We start from the raw sequence: 21472 nt of genomic DNA, 5'->3' as shown, positions 1-21472 counted from the left end.
CAAACTTTTAGTGTACTGAGAAATCCATTATTTCCAATTCCTTCTTTATATTTACAATAAAATGCAAATTTTATTAAATATTTGCTTAAAACATGAAAAAATAGTATACATGTTTAGTCACAGTCTACAACATGCAAATCTTAATTCACTATACATCACCACTCAATTGCACAAATAGTGAGAGGTGTTAATATAAGTGAGAGGTGATAGCCCAGTGGGTCACATCGCGACCTGGGCGGCCTGCTAAGCTTCTGGAGTAAGCTTGGTTGGCTGGGGAGACCCAGAGGAGAGCTGTACCAGTGGCACTACGTACAACAGAAGGTTCCGGCAAACAAATCCCAGCATGCACATCTAACTTTTCTTAGTTATGTGTGTTTTAAGCAATTTAATTATCACTTGCTTCAATGGTGAGGAAAATAAATAGTTTGGAAACTGCATCCCTGAGAGTTTCCCATAATGTTCTCAAAAAGTGTGTGGAGTCCATCCACTCTCATCGTGGAAGGAGACACCTGCCCTACAGGGTGATATGATTATGATGATGATGACATATGGTTGTCTCAACTTAAAGTAACAGCCAATAACTTCACTTATCATAAGATGATAATTTGAACAACCCTACCTATTGTCGCGTTTTTGTCAGTGACGCTATTTTATTTGTTCTAGAATGGAGAAGAACAAAAGAGATTTCTAGAAATCACAGAGGCCTATGAAACACTTAAAGATCCAGAGAAGAGACACCAGTACGACTTGTATGGCTCCCATCAGTCTTATACAAGGAAATATGACCACCATTCTCAAACGGAGTATAACAATTTGTACTATAATGGACTTTATCATGAAGATCCATTTGTCAAAACGTTATCTGGTGGAAATTTTTGTGAGTATTAGTCTTAGCCATATTTTGTTTATCAAACAATGGCCTCTGACAGTCCACTACTAAGAGCCCTTTAGTCTCTCCCAATGGGCAGGGCAGGCGGGTTGGTGATTAAGTATAACTTAATAGTGAGACTGAGAATGGGCAGCATTGGCCAGACAAAGATTCCCTTCATACAAAACCTGCAGGTAGAGCTTGGGGGATGGCAATTGACAACTGTAATCTGATCTGCCTTCACCACACTTACATGTTCATTTTGGTTACTCATATTGTAGCTACTCAAATCTCATATTGTAACCACACCAGAGTAAATATTGTATTTCAAAGCTCATATTGTACTTACATCAAAGGGTGGTTAGAGATCAGAAGAAAGAGATAAGCTTTCCTATGTATATCTTATTTATTTGTAACAAGCGTACAATAAACTTCCATCATTAAATTTTTAATTTAAGTCTCATAATATATTAAATCATTTATTTCTCTCCGTATTCATTCTCCTCTATTCTCTTCTCGAGCGGGTGAAGATCATTATCTACACCCATGTACACCCAACAATAGAATATCATCATAGTAAATAAAAGCTTTTTTTGACAGTTTGACAGTTCAGTTCATAGATAGATTGATATTTTTAGTAGGTACATAAAAAATAAAAGAAATAAAAATTGTTTATGGTCCTGTGCAAATGTTTCTCACGCAGGAAAATTCGATTATTTTCAGATGCGTTTTTGAGCGAAGGTCTACACTTCGTCAACTTCTATTCTCCATTTTGTCCACCTTGTCAGAGCTTGGCCGATGGCTGGAAGAAGTTAGCTGAAACATATAATGGAATTGTAAGTTAACCTTCCAAGCCCTCTAATGTCGCTTATCATTTTAATTTCTTTTTATATAGTAACAATTGATAGACGAAGTAGATGGCTCACCCGATGGTAAGTGAAACTATCGCCTATAAACAGGACATGACATAGCATTAGTGGCGTGCACAATGTTTTTGATCAAGGTATGCACAAAGAAGGAAGATGCCATAAAAAAGATAAGTCCAAAAAATTTAGGGTAGGCAGAGCTAATGTGCATGTATGATGTGCACGCCACTGCATAGCATGCAAGGGACATGTTCTACAAAGCGCCACCTAGTGGCGTAGTTGTTAAACCTCATGTGCCCTCAGATTCACCGGCAACCACGCCCTTCAGATCGGAACAACAACGCTGCATGGGGACAGAAATAAACATGGCGGTAATACTTCTCCGGACAAGATTTGTCACTAATAGCTACTACTAAAAAAGCTCCAAGCGGTTATACGTGTATATGCATAAAAGCACTGCCTATCCTTATGTTTTTATATAATTCGCATAGTCTTGCATTTCAGTGTGCCACAATTATATATTTTTTTATAGGTATATGTTCACTCGCAGACTTTTTTGTAACTAATAATGAGTAGTTTAATTATGTGAAACATGTTTTTATGTATCATCAATAGTTTTCTCTGCGCACGCCAAATAATGAATTTTATAGGAAGAATGTCGCTACTTTGTGTTACATTATTGCAATTTTTTATAAAAAAATAAATAAAATAATTAATAAGTAAGGTTAGAAACCTTACTTCATGATAGTTTAGTACTTTCGAACGCTTTTTTTTTTTTACAAAAAAATCTTTTCTTTTTATAATATGAAACTATAAAATATATAAGTTTTGTAGAGTTACATTTCAGTGGGCCACTACTAAAACTTGTTTTTTTTTTTCAGATTAAAGTTGGTGCTGTGAATTGCAAATATTATAATTCTTTTTGCTACAACAACATGAGAATCGGTAGCTATCCGACGTTATTGTTCTATCCGAATGTAAGTATTTTAAGACTGATTATATTACTAGAGTAGTTTTAGACTACGTATTATACTTTATTGCCCATAAAAAAAAAACGCGTGTGTACTTATGTACACGCGATAGAAGTTATAATTCTTTGGCGTTACGGAATATAAAAATCTTTTCGAAAATTTTATCTTACGCCTTATTCTGAGTTTGTAGAAAAAACTACTAAACTAACGCATTATCTTATGAGTTAACTACTCATTATCGGAAAACCAAGTTTAATCATAAAAAATTGATGTACAATTAAATCACCGGAATGAGCCCGCAGACTTTGACAATTCAAAGTGTACAGTGTAAAACTTTTTATTGAAAAGCTAACTTCAGGGTGTCGGTTTTTCGTGACGGTGTGCGCGCGCATCGTAAAAGTTTACTCTTATCATTTTTCCCTAACGCGCCAAAAGAGTATAACTTCAAAAAAGTATTAAAGTAAGCTAATAATCGAAACCTATCTTAGACAGATTATACAGATATTGTAAAAATATGAAGTTGAAAAGAACAAAAAGAAGTCTGTAGAATCTGCCTTCCGAAGCAGTGGTAGAATCACTACCAAGTACAAACAGACAGATTTGAAGGCTTATAATTTGACGTTTGATGGTTGTACTTGAAATAAATGAATTTTGAATTTTTATTCAAAGTAATTATTAAAATTGCATAATATTTCAGTTCAAGTTTACACTACTAAAAGTAATTGCTTTCTTTGTGTTTATCTTGCAATCAGTCGGTGGACTAAGAGCGGATGTTCTGTAAGTCAACTACAACTTACAAGTAATTGTAATAACTTGAAATCACAATATTTACACATGTGTGTACATAAATGATTTCTCAGTACCAAACTAATGTTAGATACTCAGTTTCCGTGCCTCGAAGAGCACTTTAAGTAGTCTAGCTTGTGATAATAGTCGTTAAAGTACACCAACCCGTATTGGAGCAATGCGGTGGGTATATACTCTAAAACCGTTTTTTTACTTGGGGAAATCCTCATGGATACCACCGCGCCACGGGGAAGCACGGTGATTATGTCGGACTCGTACCGACTAAAACCGCACGGTGTTCCAACCAGTCGCCTGATGGTTGGGCCACGGGAACGCTTTCGCACACATCCGCGAAATATACTCTTAAACCCTGACTCAACTATTGATGAGTTAATATCTTGAGGATGATGATGATACAAAATGCATGTTCATGCATTGCTGCGTGAAAAAAAAGACTAACAAAGATGGTGATTAAACAAGTTGTAATGAATCCAGGGCAAAAAAGGAAACTACATTTACTACAACGGTGCGCATACAATGGAGGCCCTAGAGGAGTTCGTGATGAAATTCATTCGGAGTCGAGTAAATGTACCAAGAGTGACACAGGTGTTGAGGAATACGGACAGACCTGTTGTGTATGTTGTGGACGAGGACAGTTTGGATGATAATTTTGTATCACGACTCGCTTATCAGCTGGTGAGTAATTCAATTCTTAAATTTACAATAATCTAACTTATATATGTACTAGCTGACCTGCGCAACTTCGTCTGCATAAAATCGGTTATTAACGGTTTTAATGTCTTAAAAAAATCAAGAACCTAATTTCAGCGCCACCTATCGGGTCCAGTTTTATTTCCGAAATATATAATACGCGGCCGGGCGGCCCTCAGACTTTTTCTTGCTTAAAAATATACAATACATGCTTGATAGTATACACTTTCAAATAAAAAAAAGAATTATAAAAATCTCTTCAAATTTAACGGACGAAAATTATTTTTTATCGGGATAAAAAGTATCCTATATGTTGACCCGGAATATCAGCTACCACTATATCAAATTTTATTTTAACCCGTTCAATAGTTTTTACGTGATGCAGACAAAAATTAAATAAACATCTGTTTTGGACTCAGTATCGACTCAGTCAAAGATATATATATATTATTTATGTATGCATGTGTATGTTGTCTATAAGTCGATATGCAAATAGATATGTATATTTATATGCATCACCTATCTCTCTTCTCGATCTGTGTTTTACGCCTTCGGGTGCCTGGAAGAGATCGCTATGTAGCGATAAGGCAACCAAACTGTATACTTTGTAGAAATTTTTTATATACAATTTTCCTGTATTTTTATGTGTTGTACAATAAATTCATTCAATAATTAATCGAATGGTTGGAATGTCTCTGAATGAAAAAGTTCAAATATAAAATAAGCTTGTAGAAAGGTACCTACTATTTTAATATAAGCCTGAATATTACTACATAATTATTACAATTAAAATGTTCTAGTGTTTTCAGACACAGGATATTTAGTTCATTTAAAAATTTTTTTTTTTTTAAATACTATTTTTTTTCTGGGATTCAAATTAGAGTTTTAAAGTATAAAAAATGAATTCGTTTGACCTATTGGGACGCCCAAATAATTACGCCCGCGGTAAAGGTAATTAAATACGTAAAAATTCTCTTGCAGAATTATTTAGCGACCGTTGTAAAAGCGAACAACTTTCGCGAACAGCTGACCGATAACCCAGAAACGACGATCGTGTTCAAACACAGAAGCAAACAAGAAGAATTGCAAAGCATTGAAGAAAACAACATTCTACAGGAAATTGTTGACTTGCTACCGGATGTAGAGAGAATAAGTTTAGAAAATATAAAGGTACGCTAATCATATTCATGACCTCATCATCATCATCATCAATTTCATCATCATCTCACTATCATTTTCAACAGCCACAGCACGGGTCTCCCCTCAGAATGAAAAGGGTTAAGGCCGTAGTCTACGCTGGCTAAATTCGGTTTGGTAGACTCCACTCGCCTTTCAGAACATTATGTAGAACTCTCAGGCAGATTTTCTCACGACGTTTTCCTTCACCGTTGAAGTTGCTTAAATTAAAATGTCATCTTCATGTAATTCTAACATACTAGCTGTTGGCCGCGGTCTTCGTCTGCGTTTAAAACCTTTTTAGTAAGTTACTTTATGTTAATTTATGAGGGCTAACTGAAAGACAAAAAGTTAAAAAACATATTTAAAAATGTCACTACATATTTCATGTCTGTATGTTGCATCTATACAGTCGCCACATACAGTCGGGACGAATCGTAGTTACATTCTCTAATCTCTGTAACGACTGGTAGTTACAGAGATTAGAGAGTACGAACAAAAAAACTTACTCATTTACTGTTCTTTCTTAAAGACAGAAAAGTTAAAAACATATAGGTACAACGTGTACCAGAATTACGAAATAATATTGAAGGATGCAAAAGTATATTTCATAAGGAATCACCCTGTAAAAATCTTAAATCAAAACAAGCATATTGATTTTTACATACAAAAGAATTCGAAAAACTGTTCACTTATGACAACCTTATTGAAAATAAAAGACCGACACGTGCATAGTACCCACGCTACGCGACGCGTACCTAATAAAGTGACTGGAAACAAATGATTAAATAACACGAGATAGGAATAACAATAGATTTCGGGTTAAAATATTTATTTTACGTTTTCCCCTCTATTACAGAAAGTTAGAAACGATCTTCGTAATGGGGATGATACTCCATGGGTGCTATTCTTCTCGAAGAAAGGCGTAGACAAACTTTTGCTACATCAGATGTTGGTTACTCTACCAGAAATGAATTTCGGTAAGCGAGTAATGGGTAACTTTTTTTTTTGTTTTTTTTTAAATATATAAATAAATATACTACGACAATACCGATCGTCATCTAGTCCCAAAGTAAGCGTAGCTGGTGTTATGGGTAATATGATGACTGATGAATATTTTTATGAAAAATATACATAAATACTTAGAAAATAAAGATAACCACCCAGGCACTGAAAAACATTCATGTTAATCACACAAACATTTTCCGATTGTGGGAATCGAACCCACGGCCTTCGACTCAGAAAGCAGGGTCGCTGCCCACTGCAATATCTAGTTGTGGCAAAGGCTTGTATAGTACTTTTCTCAAAAAAGTTTTCACTTGAACTCATCTTGTCAAATACTGTACGTTTCAAAATCAGTGATGAACAACTAACAATTTATAACAATAATTTTTCCCGCGTTTTATAAAACCTTTGTTAAACGACATTCCATTTTTAAATTACACCACAGATATGACTTTAATACGAGTGGCAGGGGAGAAAAAAGGCCGGAGGCTTCGTGCATGGCGGACGCGTTTCCCTTACTTTTATTTAACATATATACACCTGCTATATACAAAACCAGAAGAAAATAAAAAGAAAACTTTACTATGTAATTTATTTGACCGCTAACCAACGAAAGACATGGATTTTCATATAACTTTTCCGACCGCAGCTCGCATGTGTTTGGCGAGTACAGCTATTTCATTGCTCATTGAGAAAATATAATTTGTACTCTGACGTTCCGTTACAGGCGAGGTCGACTGTGACGTCAACGAGGAGCTGTGCACGTCTCTGCAAGTGGACGAAGCGCCCGCGTGGGCGGTGCTCAAAGTGGGCGGGGCCTACCAACGCTTCTTTGCCACGCCCACTAGGCAAAAGCTTCGGGAAGCCGCCATGGCGAATTCTCTGCATACACTCTCCGCGTCTGAGCTACAGAAGATATTGGATGGTGGTGAGTGTATATTAAAAATATGAATATCATGTAATTATGTGATGGCAGGGGGCCAACCGGAATATCGAAATAGTGTAAACCCTTCTTATTTTCATTATTTTATTATTCATATAAATATTCATCAGTCATCTAAGTACCCATAAATAAATAAATAAATATACTACGACAATACACACACCGCCATCTAGCCCCAAAGTAAGCGTAGCTTGCGTTATGGGTACTAAGACAACTGATGAATATTTTTTTTATGAATAATATACATACATACTTAGAAAATACATATAAACACCCAGACACAGACAAACATTCATGCTCATCACACAAACATTTTCCAGTTGTGGGAATCAAACCCGCCGTGGGTTTGATTGGACGCCTGGACTCAGAAAGTAGGGTTGCTGCAAACTGCGCCTATCTGCCGTCTAAATTTATTGGATAGAAGCAGGCGTTACTTTCCATGATATATTATGAAAATTAGCGTTTTCTAAACGGTTAATGCCTAGAGGATAACACCCCGCCTAACTTAGTCGCTCCCCACGACAGCGTGGTAAAAAGAAGGTAGTGTCAACAGTATTCTGATCTGCCTTACCACACAGCAAATGAAATCATCATATCGACCTATTACCGACCAACTAAAGGGATCGGGTCTTCTCCCACAATGAGAAGGAGTTAAGGCCGTAGTCCACCACGCTGGCCCAGTGCGGACAGTGCAGTGTTAGTGGACTCCACATACCTTTGAGAACTTTATGTAGAACGCTCAGGCATGCAGGTTTCCTTACGACGTTTACCTCCACCGTTGAAGCAAGTGTTGTTTTTAATTATTTAATAAGCACATAACTTAGAAAAGTTAGAGGAGTGTGCTGGGATTCGAACTCGACCACCCGAAATAGAAGTCGAAATTCCTACCCACTGAGCTATCGCTTCTCGTTTCGCTACGTTATCACGCGTAAGAAATAATAAATAGTAATTCAAGTCGAAACCAGTTCACACATATTAATATGGTGGATATTATGAAAATTAAGCATGATTTGCTATACTCCGCGAAAAGCAGTTTCTTTAATCTTTATTCACTAAACCGATCATCGGCGATTTACCCACTACAGTTTTGCTTCGACAGTGAAGGAAAACATCGTGAGGAAACCTGCATGTCTGGAGTACTCCATAATGTTCTCAAAGGTGTGTGGAGTCCTCCAATCCGCACTGGGTCAGCGTGGTGGACTACGGCCTTAAACCCTTCTCACTGTGGGAGGAGACCCGTGCCCTGTAGTGGACCGGAAATAAGTTGATATGATGATTTATTAATAAGATAAGAATTATCAGCACATTTGCTAAATTGCTAATCAATTTGATATAATATCTGGGACACATCAAGTTAGAATAACCAGAAGTTTAATTATTTAACCACTTCATAAACAGTCAAAAAGTTAACTATTTACGTTCGTTTTTTATATTCAATCTATCTGTAATGCGTTCATAAGTTGCTAAGCAACGTTATTATTGTCGAAAAACATCCATACAATTTTAAACATATGACAAATTTTCTCAGCAACATATCCACAGATTACAGATAGATTGTGTATGTATAGAAAGCGGACGTAATTTCACGCTCGCTAGTCTCGTATCAGTTTGTATGTACCGAATGAATTTATTTCAGAGATGTCGTCCTGGGTGTTATTGGTGGCGCCATATCAAGTATCGTTTGACCACTTACTTGACCCGTTCACAGAAGTATGCATGGAATTAGCGGATTCCGGAATCAGTGTAAGTTTGATATGCAACAGTATCAAATTAACCGCACAGAATTCAGAACGTACAGAAACCGTGTACACGAAATTATATTATATATAATATTGAAGCAGCAAAAAAACTGCCAGTTCGTAAAACACTACTAAGTGGAGTGGCACTTAGTAGTGTTTTACGAACTGGCAGTTAGTTACTTCACTCCATTTAGCAGTTGACAGTAATTATTTGACCTCTAATGTTATGAACGTTTACCATAAAATGGGACAAGTTTATGAGCTAGCAACATTTCGCGGGTGTAAAGTGTGAGGTGCGCCGTGCAATAATGGCGGAATGAGGGTTCTGTATAGAATGGAAAAGAGAAAAAACTTTATTGCAACAAAACACTAAAGCGAAAGACAAAGAAAACTGTTATAGCACTAAGTGCTATGAAAGTGCAAAGATAGCCTTATAACTAATAGTGATCTTTTAAAGGCAACCCTATATATAAAGGTGGAAGGGATATAAAGTGAAAAAAAAACTCACATCAACATACATACGTACAAACTAGAAAAATGCAGGTATAGACGCATATACAGATCGATATTTATGATAAAAATATGCTATCATAAACTTAATTACATTCAGGCATGCAGGTTTTCTTACGATGTTTTCTTTCACTGTTCAAACAAGTGATGTTTAATTACTTAAAATGCCCTCTAATGTTCTCATTTAAACTACTAACTAATTTAGAAAAGTTGGAGGTGATTCGAACTCGTCTCCCCCCGAAAGTGAAGTCGAGCTCCTACCAAATGCGCTATCACCGCTTCAAATAAAAGTTAAGAAGTTGTAAAAATGTTTTTTCCCATTTACAGTTCGGCATAATGTCGTGTAACCTCCACACGGATCAGTACTGTCGTTTGGTAGCTCGCAACCAGCCGATAGTTTTGCTGCAAAACGGAACAAATAGACACACATACAACGGGCATGCGAAAACAAATGAGATGCTACAGTTTATACAACTCATAAGGGAGAGTTCGGGTAAGTTTAAAAATGGATTAAATCTTGAGCACGCACTTATTTTATAACAAATTACCAAATGAAATCTTTGAGATGTTTCTCAATAAGTTCAAAGTTTATATAAAACGTAAGCTTACAGAAAAATCCTATTATAATATTAAGGATTACTTGAACGATAAAAAAGCTTGGGTGTGAATTGCTCTAGCTTCATAGCTTAATATAAGTAAACTTTAAGATGGTGATAACAAAAAAAAAATACCCGGCTAAGTTTGTTGTGGGCTCTTCTTAGACTAGGGCGCGTTTGGAACCCTCGTAGCTTTAGGTTTAAGTTGACGTACGAAGTTATCACCATCCCCTTACAATTATGTAAACATATATGTAAGAAAGATTCATAAGTGCCATGTGAAAGGCCTACATGAATAAAGAAATTTTAAATTTGAATTTGCGGTATATTTGTACTAGCGGCCCGCCCCGGCTTCCCACGGATATAATTCAGATCATCATCATCATATCAACCCATTATCGGCCCAATTCAGGGCACGGGTCTCCCCCCACAATGAGAAGGGGTTAAGGCCGTCCACCACGCTGGCCCATTGCGGAGTCGTGGTTCATAATATAATATTACTAGCTGTTGCCCGCTACTTCGTCTGCGTTTAATTTTGTTTTTTTGATGAAAAATAAATAAAGTTTTTAGTATCGCTAAGCCTTAAATGAGGGGTTTGCTGCTGTCCGCTGAGAAGTTCTATCCTCTATCTCCAACCACAGTTGGGCAAAATTTAACACATATTACACCTCTATAGTACAAAAATAATTATTTAAATCGGTTATAATTTGTCGGAGTTATGGTGTAAAATCGTCAAATACTCATTCCCCTCTCCCAAAGGAACCGAGCTTAATGTCGGGATAAAAAGTATCCTATATTACTTCTAACACTTCCAAGAATATGTGTACAAAGTTTCATGAGGATCGGTTAAGTAGTTTTTGCGTGAAAGCGTAACAAACACAAAATTGCAAATTCATTCAAGGGCAATTGTATATTATTTTATATTACAAATTACCAAATGAAATCTTTGAGTTGTCTCTCAATAAGTTCAAACTTAATATAAAACGTAAGCTTACAGAAAAATCCTATTATAATATTAAGGATTATTTAAACGATAAAAAAGCTTGGGTGTGAATTGCTCTAGCTTCATAGCTTAATTTAAATTTACTGGAAGATGGTGATAACAAAAAAATAAATTTACCCGACTAAGTTTGTTGTGGGCTCTTCTTAGACCAGGGCGCGTTTGGAACCCTGTGTGCCTGTGATAGGCCTACATGAATAAAGAAATTTTGAATTTGAATATGAATTTGAATTTGAACAAACTTACATTCACATTTATAATATTAGTAGGGATTAATAATATACGTTGTCGTTACGTAATTTAGCACACACTAGAAATGCACTTATCCGATTTTAATTTTTCGAATAGAGCTAGAAATAACAGAAGAGCGAGTGCTAGAAATAATGGACGTGTCGAATCGCGAGCACGTGTGGCTGGTGGCGTACTTGCCGGGCACGTGCGGACGCGTCTGCGACGAACTCAAACACGAGTTCAGGAGAATCGCTACGAGAGTATGTTTTATATTTTCTGGCTAAGTTTTTTTTTTAGTTGTAACTAGCGGACCCGGCGAACGTCGTCCTGCCCGATAGAGTGCCGTTACCTACCGGGTCCATATACAAAATTTCAACGAAATATGCTGAATTTTATCAAAAATTGGTTGACGGTGTGTGTACAAAAGAATTCTATCTAATAGTACTTTTCTCAGCTTTTTTTTACAATTACTACGAGAATACACACATCGCCATCTAGCCCCATGTAAGTTTAGCTTGTGTTATGGGTACTAAGATGACTGATGAATATTTTTAGAATAAGGTACTTAAATACTTATTAAATACGAGTACATATAAACACCCAGACACTGAAAATATGAATATTCATTAATGGTCACACAAAACTTTTCCAGTTGTGGGAATCGCACTCACGGCCTTGGACAGACAGCAGGATCGCTGCCCACTGCGCCAATCGGCTGTCAAAATCGGCTTTTAAATCTGCCCTAACTACCTATATCAGCCAAATCGGCCCAGCCGTTCACGCGTTCTAGTGAGATTAACGAACAGATATTTATTTTTATATGTATGGACTAGCGGTTCCTGGCGACTTCGTCCACGTATAAGTCAACCTTAAAAGATAGACATATGCTGTCGTGGACTTATTGTGTTACATGATTTTATCGAAACTTTAACCGTTTACGCAGCGCACGCTTTTGTTGTTGTTTTGTTGCTTTCAAAAGGAAAAAAACTTATTGAAACATTCTTAATTGGTGCTATGCTCCTATTTGTCTTAGCGTGATGATATATATATAGCCATCCTCGATAAATGGGCTATTCAACATTGAAATAATTTTTCAAATCGGACCAGTAGTAACTGAGATCATCGCTTTCAAGTAAACAAACAAACAAACTCTTGGACTTTATATATTAGTACAAGTTTACGCAAAACCCTCGGTTGTTAGAAGCCAATGCCCAACAGTGTTAAAAGCTTCTATGAAGACGAATAATTAATTTTTCAGCTACGACCGATAGATTCTTTACGAGTCGCCGTGCTAGCGTGCACAAATCAAGCCGGAGGTTTTTGTAAAAACATACGCTCGCCCACCGCGAGGCTATATCTAGTCGGATCCAAACAGTTTTACACGTGAGTACAATAATTTTGCATTATAACTTTAATATAGGCTAGTTAGTTATGATTACGCCATTTTAGTTTTGTAGGTGAGCAAAATTATATTGCTAAAACAACCAGTCGTTTTTTATGCCATTTGAATGTCACATTTGGCTCTCCAAATGGGAACAGAACTTTAACTTACATTTGTATAGGAAAATCTAGACCAGTCTGTTAATAATAGAGTTCAATATGCATTTATGCAACTGTTGTATAATAAGAGGAATAAAAACACCAGTTTCACCAGTTTTCGTTTAGACCAGGGCGCGTTTGGGTCCCTCGTAGCTTTAGACTTAAGTTGGCGAACGAAGTTATCACCATCCCCTTACAATTATGTTAACATATATGTGTGAACGCTTCATAAGCGCCTGTGATAGGCCTACATGAATAAAGTTTTGGACTTGAATTTATCATGTATAGAGTATTAAATGAGTGTTTTAATACCTAATTATAAACAGTTGCATACAAGACTTTATCTACTCCCATAATATGAAACCTGTAAGAGATTCTGAAACAGTGAGATTACTGTTAACATTAAAACCGCCAATCCTAGTAACCTTATATCATCCATTACTGCGTATATACAGATAAACTAAGTATTAATGAAATAATTACTTATTGTAGTAGTAATTACACATTTTGTATAGTGCAATTATTGAAATTCACTGGAATATGTACTTTAATCTTGGAAGGTTCTGATCGTGATCAGCGGAATGTTTATAAATATAAAAGTATTTAAAATATGTAGCTGTGTAGGTGTGCTGTCAAAACTAGAGCACCACATTTATTTTTAGAAGCAAAACAATTGAAATATTAAAAAAAAAATGGCGGGGATTCGAACAACCAACCTTTGAATTTACAGCGCGCGGCGTTCAGAAGTTCGCGCATGTTATTGAAAATGTTCTTTTTTTAAAATTCATACCCATACCAGGCATTGATCAATAAGAATGTGGCTGTCTGTGTAAAACCCTTTGCGCAGACGGAATCGAGAAAAAAAAACAACGGAGTGTTATAATTAAATTCAGTACAACATTAAATCATCCGTTTGGATGATATAAGGTTACTAGGACTGGCGTTTTTAATGTTAACAGTAACTAACTGTTTCAGAATCTTTTAGAGGTTTATCTTTTATAACAAACATGTACTGTTTACGCACGTTCCGGAGCATCATCAGGAGATGTTGACTTAATAATTTTTAAAGAAACATCTGAGGATGCTAAGACGTAGCGAATCATGCATAGATAGTACATTGCCGAAGATCTGTTTGAATTTGAGTATAAAGATGGAAGAAATTATATTTTACACCGTACAGATTCTTCGGCATTTCGCATAATACGAGTATAGCTAATTAAGCTTAATTTTCATAGTTTATCATGGAATTCCGCAAAGTAACTTCTGCTTCTTTCCATATATGATATTCCAATCATATTATGCTACAAAACAAATGTTATTATAAACCCCGTACGGTTCCTACTTTATTTTCTCGGTATAAAAAGCATTATACGTCCGAGCTGTGTCTGTAATAAATTGCATTAATATCGGTGCAGTGGATCCGAACGTAGATGCCAAAAAACTTTGACATTTATAATATTAGTTATCACCATCAAATCAAGCGATTGACGTCCACTGCTGGACCACTTCTGGGCCGCTTATATCCAGCGGCTCCCCGCGACTCGTTTGATATCGTCTGTCCACCTGGTTAAGGGTTGACCAACGCCGGGTTTACCGACGCGGGGTTTCCAATCCAACACCTTAGAACCCCATCGTCCATCGGTTCTCCGAGTTATGTGTCCCGCCCATTGCCTATTTAGCTCCGCGTTGAGCTATGTCGGTAACTCTAGTTCTTCTACGGATCTCCTTCCATCGCTCGCTGAGTCACTCTGAGCCTTCTTATAAAACTAGTTTGTGTAAATAAATAAGATTATTCTTTCAGTACTAACCTGGCACAGATGTCCCAAGCCCCGTATATTATGGAATGGGCCTTGGATATCATAGATGAGATCGTGAAACTGAACTGGCAAACCTTCTCGAAAACTGTCATCGCTGAGGAGCTAAACCCGAGCAGGTAAGAGTTTGTTTTTAATCTCATAAAATTCATTTACATTAAGAGTTCTGATCGGTGATAGCCGATAGTCTTCTTGGTAGCAAAGTTCAGATTTTTTTACGGCTTTAAGATAATAACAGGTTGCACGTTCCTGCCAGTCGTTTGATGGCGTATGGTAACTCTTTTACTGTAAAAGTGGTAAGTAAATCTGTGGAATTAATTGCCGATAGATGTAAGACAGTCATAGACAGTTAACATATTTGAAAATTGACTTAAAGAATTTTATTAATCTAATTTGATATGGTGTATGTATGTTTATATTATAATTATATGTATTTAATTTTATTGTATCACCGGTTGCACTATACCGTTTTCCGTAAACTAATTCTCTACCATAAAGGGTTGTCTGGAGGAGATCGCTTAAAGCGATAAGACAGCCTTTGCGCATCTTATATATATATTTATTGTTTTTGTTATTTCTTGTTTTCACTTTTAATTTGTGCAATAAAGACTTTATCTATCTATCTATCTATCTTAAAGTTTATTAAATTAAAAAAAAAACTCATCTAAAAGAGCTAATTAATGAAGTTAATATAACATAATTATTTTAAATAGTAAATTTTTAATGAAATGTTAATCGTTTTTAAATATATCTATTAATCGGTAGGACTTCGACTTCTCTTTAGGAGGGCAAGTTCGTATCCCAGCACGCAACTCTAACTTTTGCAAGTTATGTACGTTTTAAGCAATTAAAATATCACTTGCTCCAGCGGTGAAAACATCATAAGGAAACCTGAGAGTTTTTCATACTGGTCTCAAATGTGTGTAGAGTCCACCAATCCGCACTGGGCCATCGTGACGGACTATGGGCTTAACCCCTTCTCATTGTGGGAGGAGACCGGCGCCCTGAAATGGGTAGATATTATGAAATGAGCAAGTGTACCTACAAAAACGTAAATAAATAAATAAAGCTTTCATTACTGATTAATACCTAGTATGTATGAAATGTATGTGTTTGTAAGAGCTTGGTATCATCAACCCAGTTTCTTTGACTACCCTTTTCTCTTTATGTTTTTGAACGTAATTTTATCCAATTAAATTTTTGTGCGCAGGGGAAAGAAACCGTGGCTTGTCTATTTCCACTCGCCAAGATGTTACCATTGCTACGAAAGGTATCCGGACTTCGCTATCCTATCTATTGTAAGTACTCTTTTCATTTACCTTCTAAATAGTCCTTTAGAGTCGCGGATGTGTGCGAAAGCGTTAACCTAGCCCAGCCACCAGGCGACTGGAAGACTGGAAGAGTTTTAGTCGGTATGAGTCCGACAAAATCACCATACCTCCGTGTGGCGTGGTGGTATACATGAGGATTTCCCTAGAAAAAAAAAATTGTAGTCGCATTTCGAACAAGAGGTGAACCGCCAAATCCAACTCGGATGGGCATCGTTCGGGAAATTTCTTCTTTTCGTCCAAAATCCCTCAGTGCCTGAAGACTAAAGTCTTCGAACAGTGCGTGTTGCCAGTGATGACTTACGGATCTGGAACGTGGTCGCTTATCGTGGCCTCATAAGAAGGCTCAGAGTCACTCAGCGCTTCGCTATGCTAGGAGTATCTCTACGTGATCAAATCAGAAATGCGATTGTAGAATAACTAGAGTTACACACTTACCGATCCTAGAGCAAAATAAATATGTCATAAATAAGTCATTCTATTAGCCGGTTGCTACCACAGAGTCTACCTGACAAAATTCAAAAAAATGTTTGTATACTCATAGTCAATACATTATTGAGCAAAACTTAAATGATTGTGTTTATTTCCTCATTATTTCTCAAGTATTAATTATTTTATGAATTACATTTCGAAATTATAAAAGAGATATTTATTGTAACAAACGCCCGGCTTTTCGGCTTCTATAGTAGTACTGCCATTGTATATACAACAATTATGGAAACATGTATGTATGAACGCTTCATAAGTGCCTGTGATAGGCCTATATAAATATATTTTCATTTAAACACATATATACGGGAAAACTTCGATGGCGCGATGTAGGATCTTGCGCCGCCATCTAGTTTGGTAATGCGGAAACTACCACAATAATACGATTACAAAGCCTTTGTCAATCCCGGCACAGTAGTTAGGTTAACTTTAACGTTTGATAATTTTCTAAACTTGACAATTCCTTCCAGCATCTAAGTAAAAGCATCAACTTCGGCAAAGTGAACTGCCTCAGCGACAGGAGTCTTTGCCAGCATGAGCACATCACTAGCTATCCGTCCATCCGACTATACCTTAATCGGAACCAGCACAACACTGCTAGTCGAGTTGTAGCTTTGCACCCGAAGGAATACACAGCACTATTGCAGGAGATACGGCCTCATTTGATGAGGTACGATGACGATTTGTTGGAAACCATAAAGAATATCGAAATCAAGAGTCACGTGCATTTTAGAGACGAGTTATAAGTTTTAATTTAATAGCACAATTTTAGTGTAAGAATTTTATATACACAGCTAGTATAGGCAGGAGACAATTATCTCCCCGGGGGATGGATAAAAATGTATCTTCTCCCACAGCTTTATTAACTTTCAGAGCGTTGGCGCACAAGTGGAAATAACATATGTGTAATAAGCAAGCGGTGATAGCGCAATGGGTAGGAGCTCGGCTTCACTTTCGGGGGTCCGAGTTCGAATCCCAGCACGCACCTCTAACTTTTCTTAGTTATGTGCGTTTTTAATTAAAAATATCACTTGTTTCCACGGTGAAGGAAAACATCGTGAGGAAACCTGCATGCCTGAGAGTTCCACATAATGTTCTCAAGGGTATGTGAAGTCCACCAATCCGCATTTTTCCATGCTTTAGCAGGTGACACTTTAATTATATCCCTTCTGATCGTTGTTTTTTTTTGTATCTTATTTTAATTTTAATTAATATTTTTGAATGTATTTAGATTTTTTGATAAATATCTAGTGAACAGTGGTAAATTTGAAGTTTTGGAGGTGGGCGTGATAACTGTTACGCAGTTTCATACTTTTACAGTGATCATCGTATCATTCATTAGTGGTTAAGATATGTTATTGTTCACAAATAAATAAATAAAAAAATATCCCTTGTCAGGGGGATATAATCGGGGGATATAATTTTTGTCTCCTGCCAGTGCTAGCCCTCGTGAAATATTAACACCCTAAAGTAGGGTCATAACCTATTACCGGCCCGCTACAGAGCATGTGTCTCCTGTCAGAATGAAAAGGCCAAGTCTAGTTTGATAGAATATAGTAAGACGCCTTTGAGAACGTTATGGAGAACTCTCAGACTTGCATGTTTCCTTACTATGTTTTGCTTCATTATTAAAGCAAGTAATGTTTTGAGAGGAATGCCGAAGCTGTAAGAGCTTCGGCATTCCTCTCAAAACATTGGTTATCACTGTTAAGAGTGAAAGCTTAAGTAAATACATATAACTAGTTAGAATACATACATAAATATACTACGGCCATGCACACATCGCTATCTAGCCCCAAAGAAAGCGTAGCTTGTGTTATGGGTACTAAGATAGCTGATGAATTCTTTTTAGGAATATAATACACATAAATACTTCTAACAATCTTTCGATTTTTATGTATGTTTTCTTATTAAGTTTTGGTAAAACCCTAACGCAAAGGCCGATAAATGAAAAGTCATGTTTGTTCTTTGTATCAATCCACGTGGTGAGATTATTTTAAAAAAATTCAAATTATTTTTATACGATTCGGATACGGAAAGACTGCCATTTTAACTTGAGCGTTTTGTTTCTACTAATCGTATCACATTTAATTTGTTACATTGTAGGAATAGGGATGTTACATGTACCGTTAATATTATTGATTTTCATTTTTAATGCTTTTAATTGTAATAAAAAAAAGCTTTGAAATAGAATTGTGGGTAATGTGATAAAAAAAGCAGTGAAATACCCAATTTTTATAAAATTAATTAATGTAATTTAACTTATTAATTATTTAAGATTGCTGTTTTTTATAACCAAACCTCGCAATGTAATTCTTGTATTGTATTTTGGGGACCAATTTTGGGATTTCATAATAATATTTGAATTCGTAAAGACGTGTCACCATGCGGTTTAGCGTTTAGCATTCGGGGTATTGGTTTTATATAATTTCCATACCCCTAACGCCTAACGGTTTAGCCCGCTATCATCTTATACTGCATCATCTTGCAAGGTAAAATGACTGTCAACGGCTAACTTGTAGTGGAATAATAAAGTGCCTCGGGAACTAATTTTATATTTGTGCTAATTCTGCTGAACAGACTCAATTAACAGGTCGAATATTGCTGTCCTTTTCTCATTATTACCGGTGGAAAAGGACAGCAATATTTTTAGACGCACAATAATTGGTACTAGTGCTTTAAGTAATCTTCACTTGAGTTCCTTGGAAACTCAAACAATTGGGAGACAAAAAAAAAATGACAGCTACCTGTCCCAGTCTTAATGAAAGAGGTCAGGCACATAATATAATATAAATATGTGATAAAAACAACGAAATAGATTCTAAGCTACAAAAACGATGCCTATATTTAGACTTTAAAACAAAGTGCACGTGTAATATATTACAGGCACATGAGGTTTAACACCTACGCCTCAAATTGGTGGACACAGGACATGTGGCAGAACGTGCCCTGTTAAGTGTCACACTTCACAGGGCACGTCCGGCGACGGTTTTCCACTTACCATCAGGTGGGCAATCAGCTTGGTTCGTCAATTATTACTACAGGAAAAAAAATCCCTATCCTTCTAGCCATGTAATCTTATATGTACAAAACGTTATAACTAAGCTTAATTTTAAGTGCATATTCCTAATAAAGTAAGCTTGTGATAATAATAATCTGCATTTAAAAGTATGTTAGAGATAAGGACAGGAGTGTAATATATTAATGACGTTAATTGATAAAACTTGTGGTCTTAAGACATTAATTTAATGTTACTAGCTTCTGCCCGCGACTTCGTCTGCGTGGATTTCAGAAATGGGTCTAAAGCCTCGCTTTTTAACAATTTTTAATCCTACCACGGGAACTATTTGAGAGATCGGTATAGAACGTACTTGCCCTTTTCCATAGCGTAGGTGACATGCAAACCAAATTTAAATAATAATAATAAAGCTGTCTGCCCGCGGCTTAGCTCGTAAACAATTTTTAATTTTATCTCTGGAACTTTTTAATGAATCGGGATAAAAGGTAGCCAATATTCTCTTCCATGTCAAAGGCTACATACATGTCAAATTTCATCCAAATCCGTTCAGCCGTTTTTGTGTAATTGAGTAACAGACATCCACACTTTCACATCAATGATATTAGTAGGATTAGTATATGTTAGTCCACTGCCTCCAGATTATTGGCCTTCTAAGCTTCGATTCACAGAATTGAGAACGCACAGAAACCGTGTACACGACTTATATCGAAGCATCACAAACCACACCACACCACTTTAGTAGTGTTTCTCGAACAGGCGAGTTACTTCACTCCACTTAGCACTTGACTCTAATGTTCTAAACGTTTACCATAAAATGGGGAAAATGGGAAAAGTTAGTGAGCTAGCAACACTACGCGGATATGAAGTGATATGCGCGCATGGCGTTTTCACTGTTTTTAGAGTCAATTCATTGCATGCAATAATGGCTGAATGAAGGTTCTGTATTTTCCTAATTCTGTGGTTAGATTACATGAAGCTTCTTAAAACAGGGTATGCGGATGATATAAAATGAAAAAATCTCTATTACGAGTTATAAAAAAACTTAAGGTCGGGCTTTGTAAAAGTTACAAAAAGCCTACCCTTAAATTTTATAACTTGTACTGGACATTTTCTTCATTTTTTATCTTCTGCATACCCTGTGCATACCCTTTATGCACGCCACTGTTCGATGAGCCGGATTGGCCTCACATCAGACGCTTGAGAAAATACGCCTTTATGACACTTGACATACAGCATACCTCTAAATATGTATCTACTCAATAACAACTTGACTGAAAGTAAAATATCGGAATGAGAGCTTTATTTATTCATATAAAGTATACTTTTTGAAATCATTGCGCCAGTGATATAACTACCAGTAAACCACAGATTATCGTTAACCACTTTTTTATTTCATGTTTAAAGACTCATAATTACAATTTACAATTTTAATTACAATAATTGTAATGATAGTGAGTGAATGAATGAATGAATTTTTATACACTCTTGTACAGCACGGGGAAAAAATATTACTGGAAATAAGTATTCATAGAGCAAGTAAGATAGTTGGTAAAAGTTTTGTAACCTTTAATTTTTGTGAGAATAATTATTACATTATAAATAAACACGAAATAAAGCCCACTTGTCTAGTGTCCGTTTTCACTAACAACGAACAATGCAATGCATAAATTAAATTCGGCAGGTTTAGTGAAAACGGGCATAAGGACCTTTTTAATAAACTTGGCAAAACGTCAGAATGGTTATTAATATTTTTTCAAATGCAGGCGTATTTTAACTGCACAGTTGCGTTGCAGCTTTGATTTCGATGACATTAAAAATTAATGAATTTAGTTTTTGAGTATTATATATTTACATTAGTTATTTATTTAAGAAATGAACAAA

General features: G+C 36.2%; 1 protein-coding gene across 1 annotated transcript in view; it reads left to right on the top strand.

The window, feature by feature from the left end:
* Positions 1-17429, top strand: part of LOC120627290 (dnaJ homolog subfamily C member 10-like) — a 71992-nt gene extending 54563 nt beyond the window's left edge. The window contains exons 13-26 of the mRNA XM_039895234.1: positions 664-877; positions 1592-1704; positions 2616-2711; positions 3987-4187; positions 5184-5372; positions 6238-6358; positions 7111-7311; positions 8963-9069; positions 9903-10068; positions 11520-11662; positions 12661-12785; positions 14743-14874; positions 15966-16053; positions 17043-17429. Coding sequence (XP_039751168.1) covers positions 664-877; positions 1592-1704; positions 2616-2711; positions 3987-4187; positions 5184-5372; positions 6238-6358; positions 7111-7311; positions 8963-9069; positions 9903-10068; positions 11520-11662; positions 12661-12785; positions 14743-14874; positions 15966-16053; positions 17043-17318 — 2172 coding nt within the window. The 3' untranslated portion in view covers positions 17319-17429. The remainder of the gene's footprint in view (positions 1-663; positions 878-1591; positions 1705-2615; positions 2712-3986; positions 4188-5183; positions 5373-6237; positions 6359-7110; positions 7312-8962; positions 9070-9902; positions 10069-11519; positions 11663-12660; positions 12786-14742; positions 14875-15965; positions 16054-17042) is intronic.
* The last annotated feature ends 4043 nt before the right edge of the window (positions 17430-21472 follow it).

Source organism: Pararge aegeria, chromosome 11 (assembly GCF_905163445.1).
Source record: "Pararge aegeria chromosome 11, ilParAegt1.1, whole genome shotgun sequence".
Lineage (NCBI taxonomy): Eukaryota > Metazoa > Arthropoda > Insecta > Lepidoptera > Nymphalidae > Pararge > Pararge aegeria.
The sequence above is the reverse complement of the archived record's forward strand: the minus strand, read 5'-3'. Positions and strand labels throughout refer to the sequence as shown.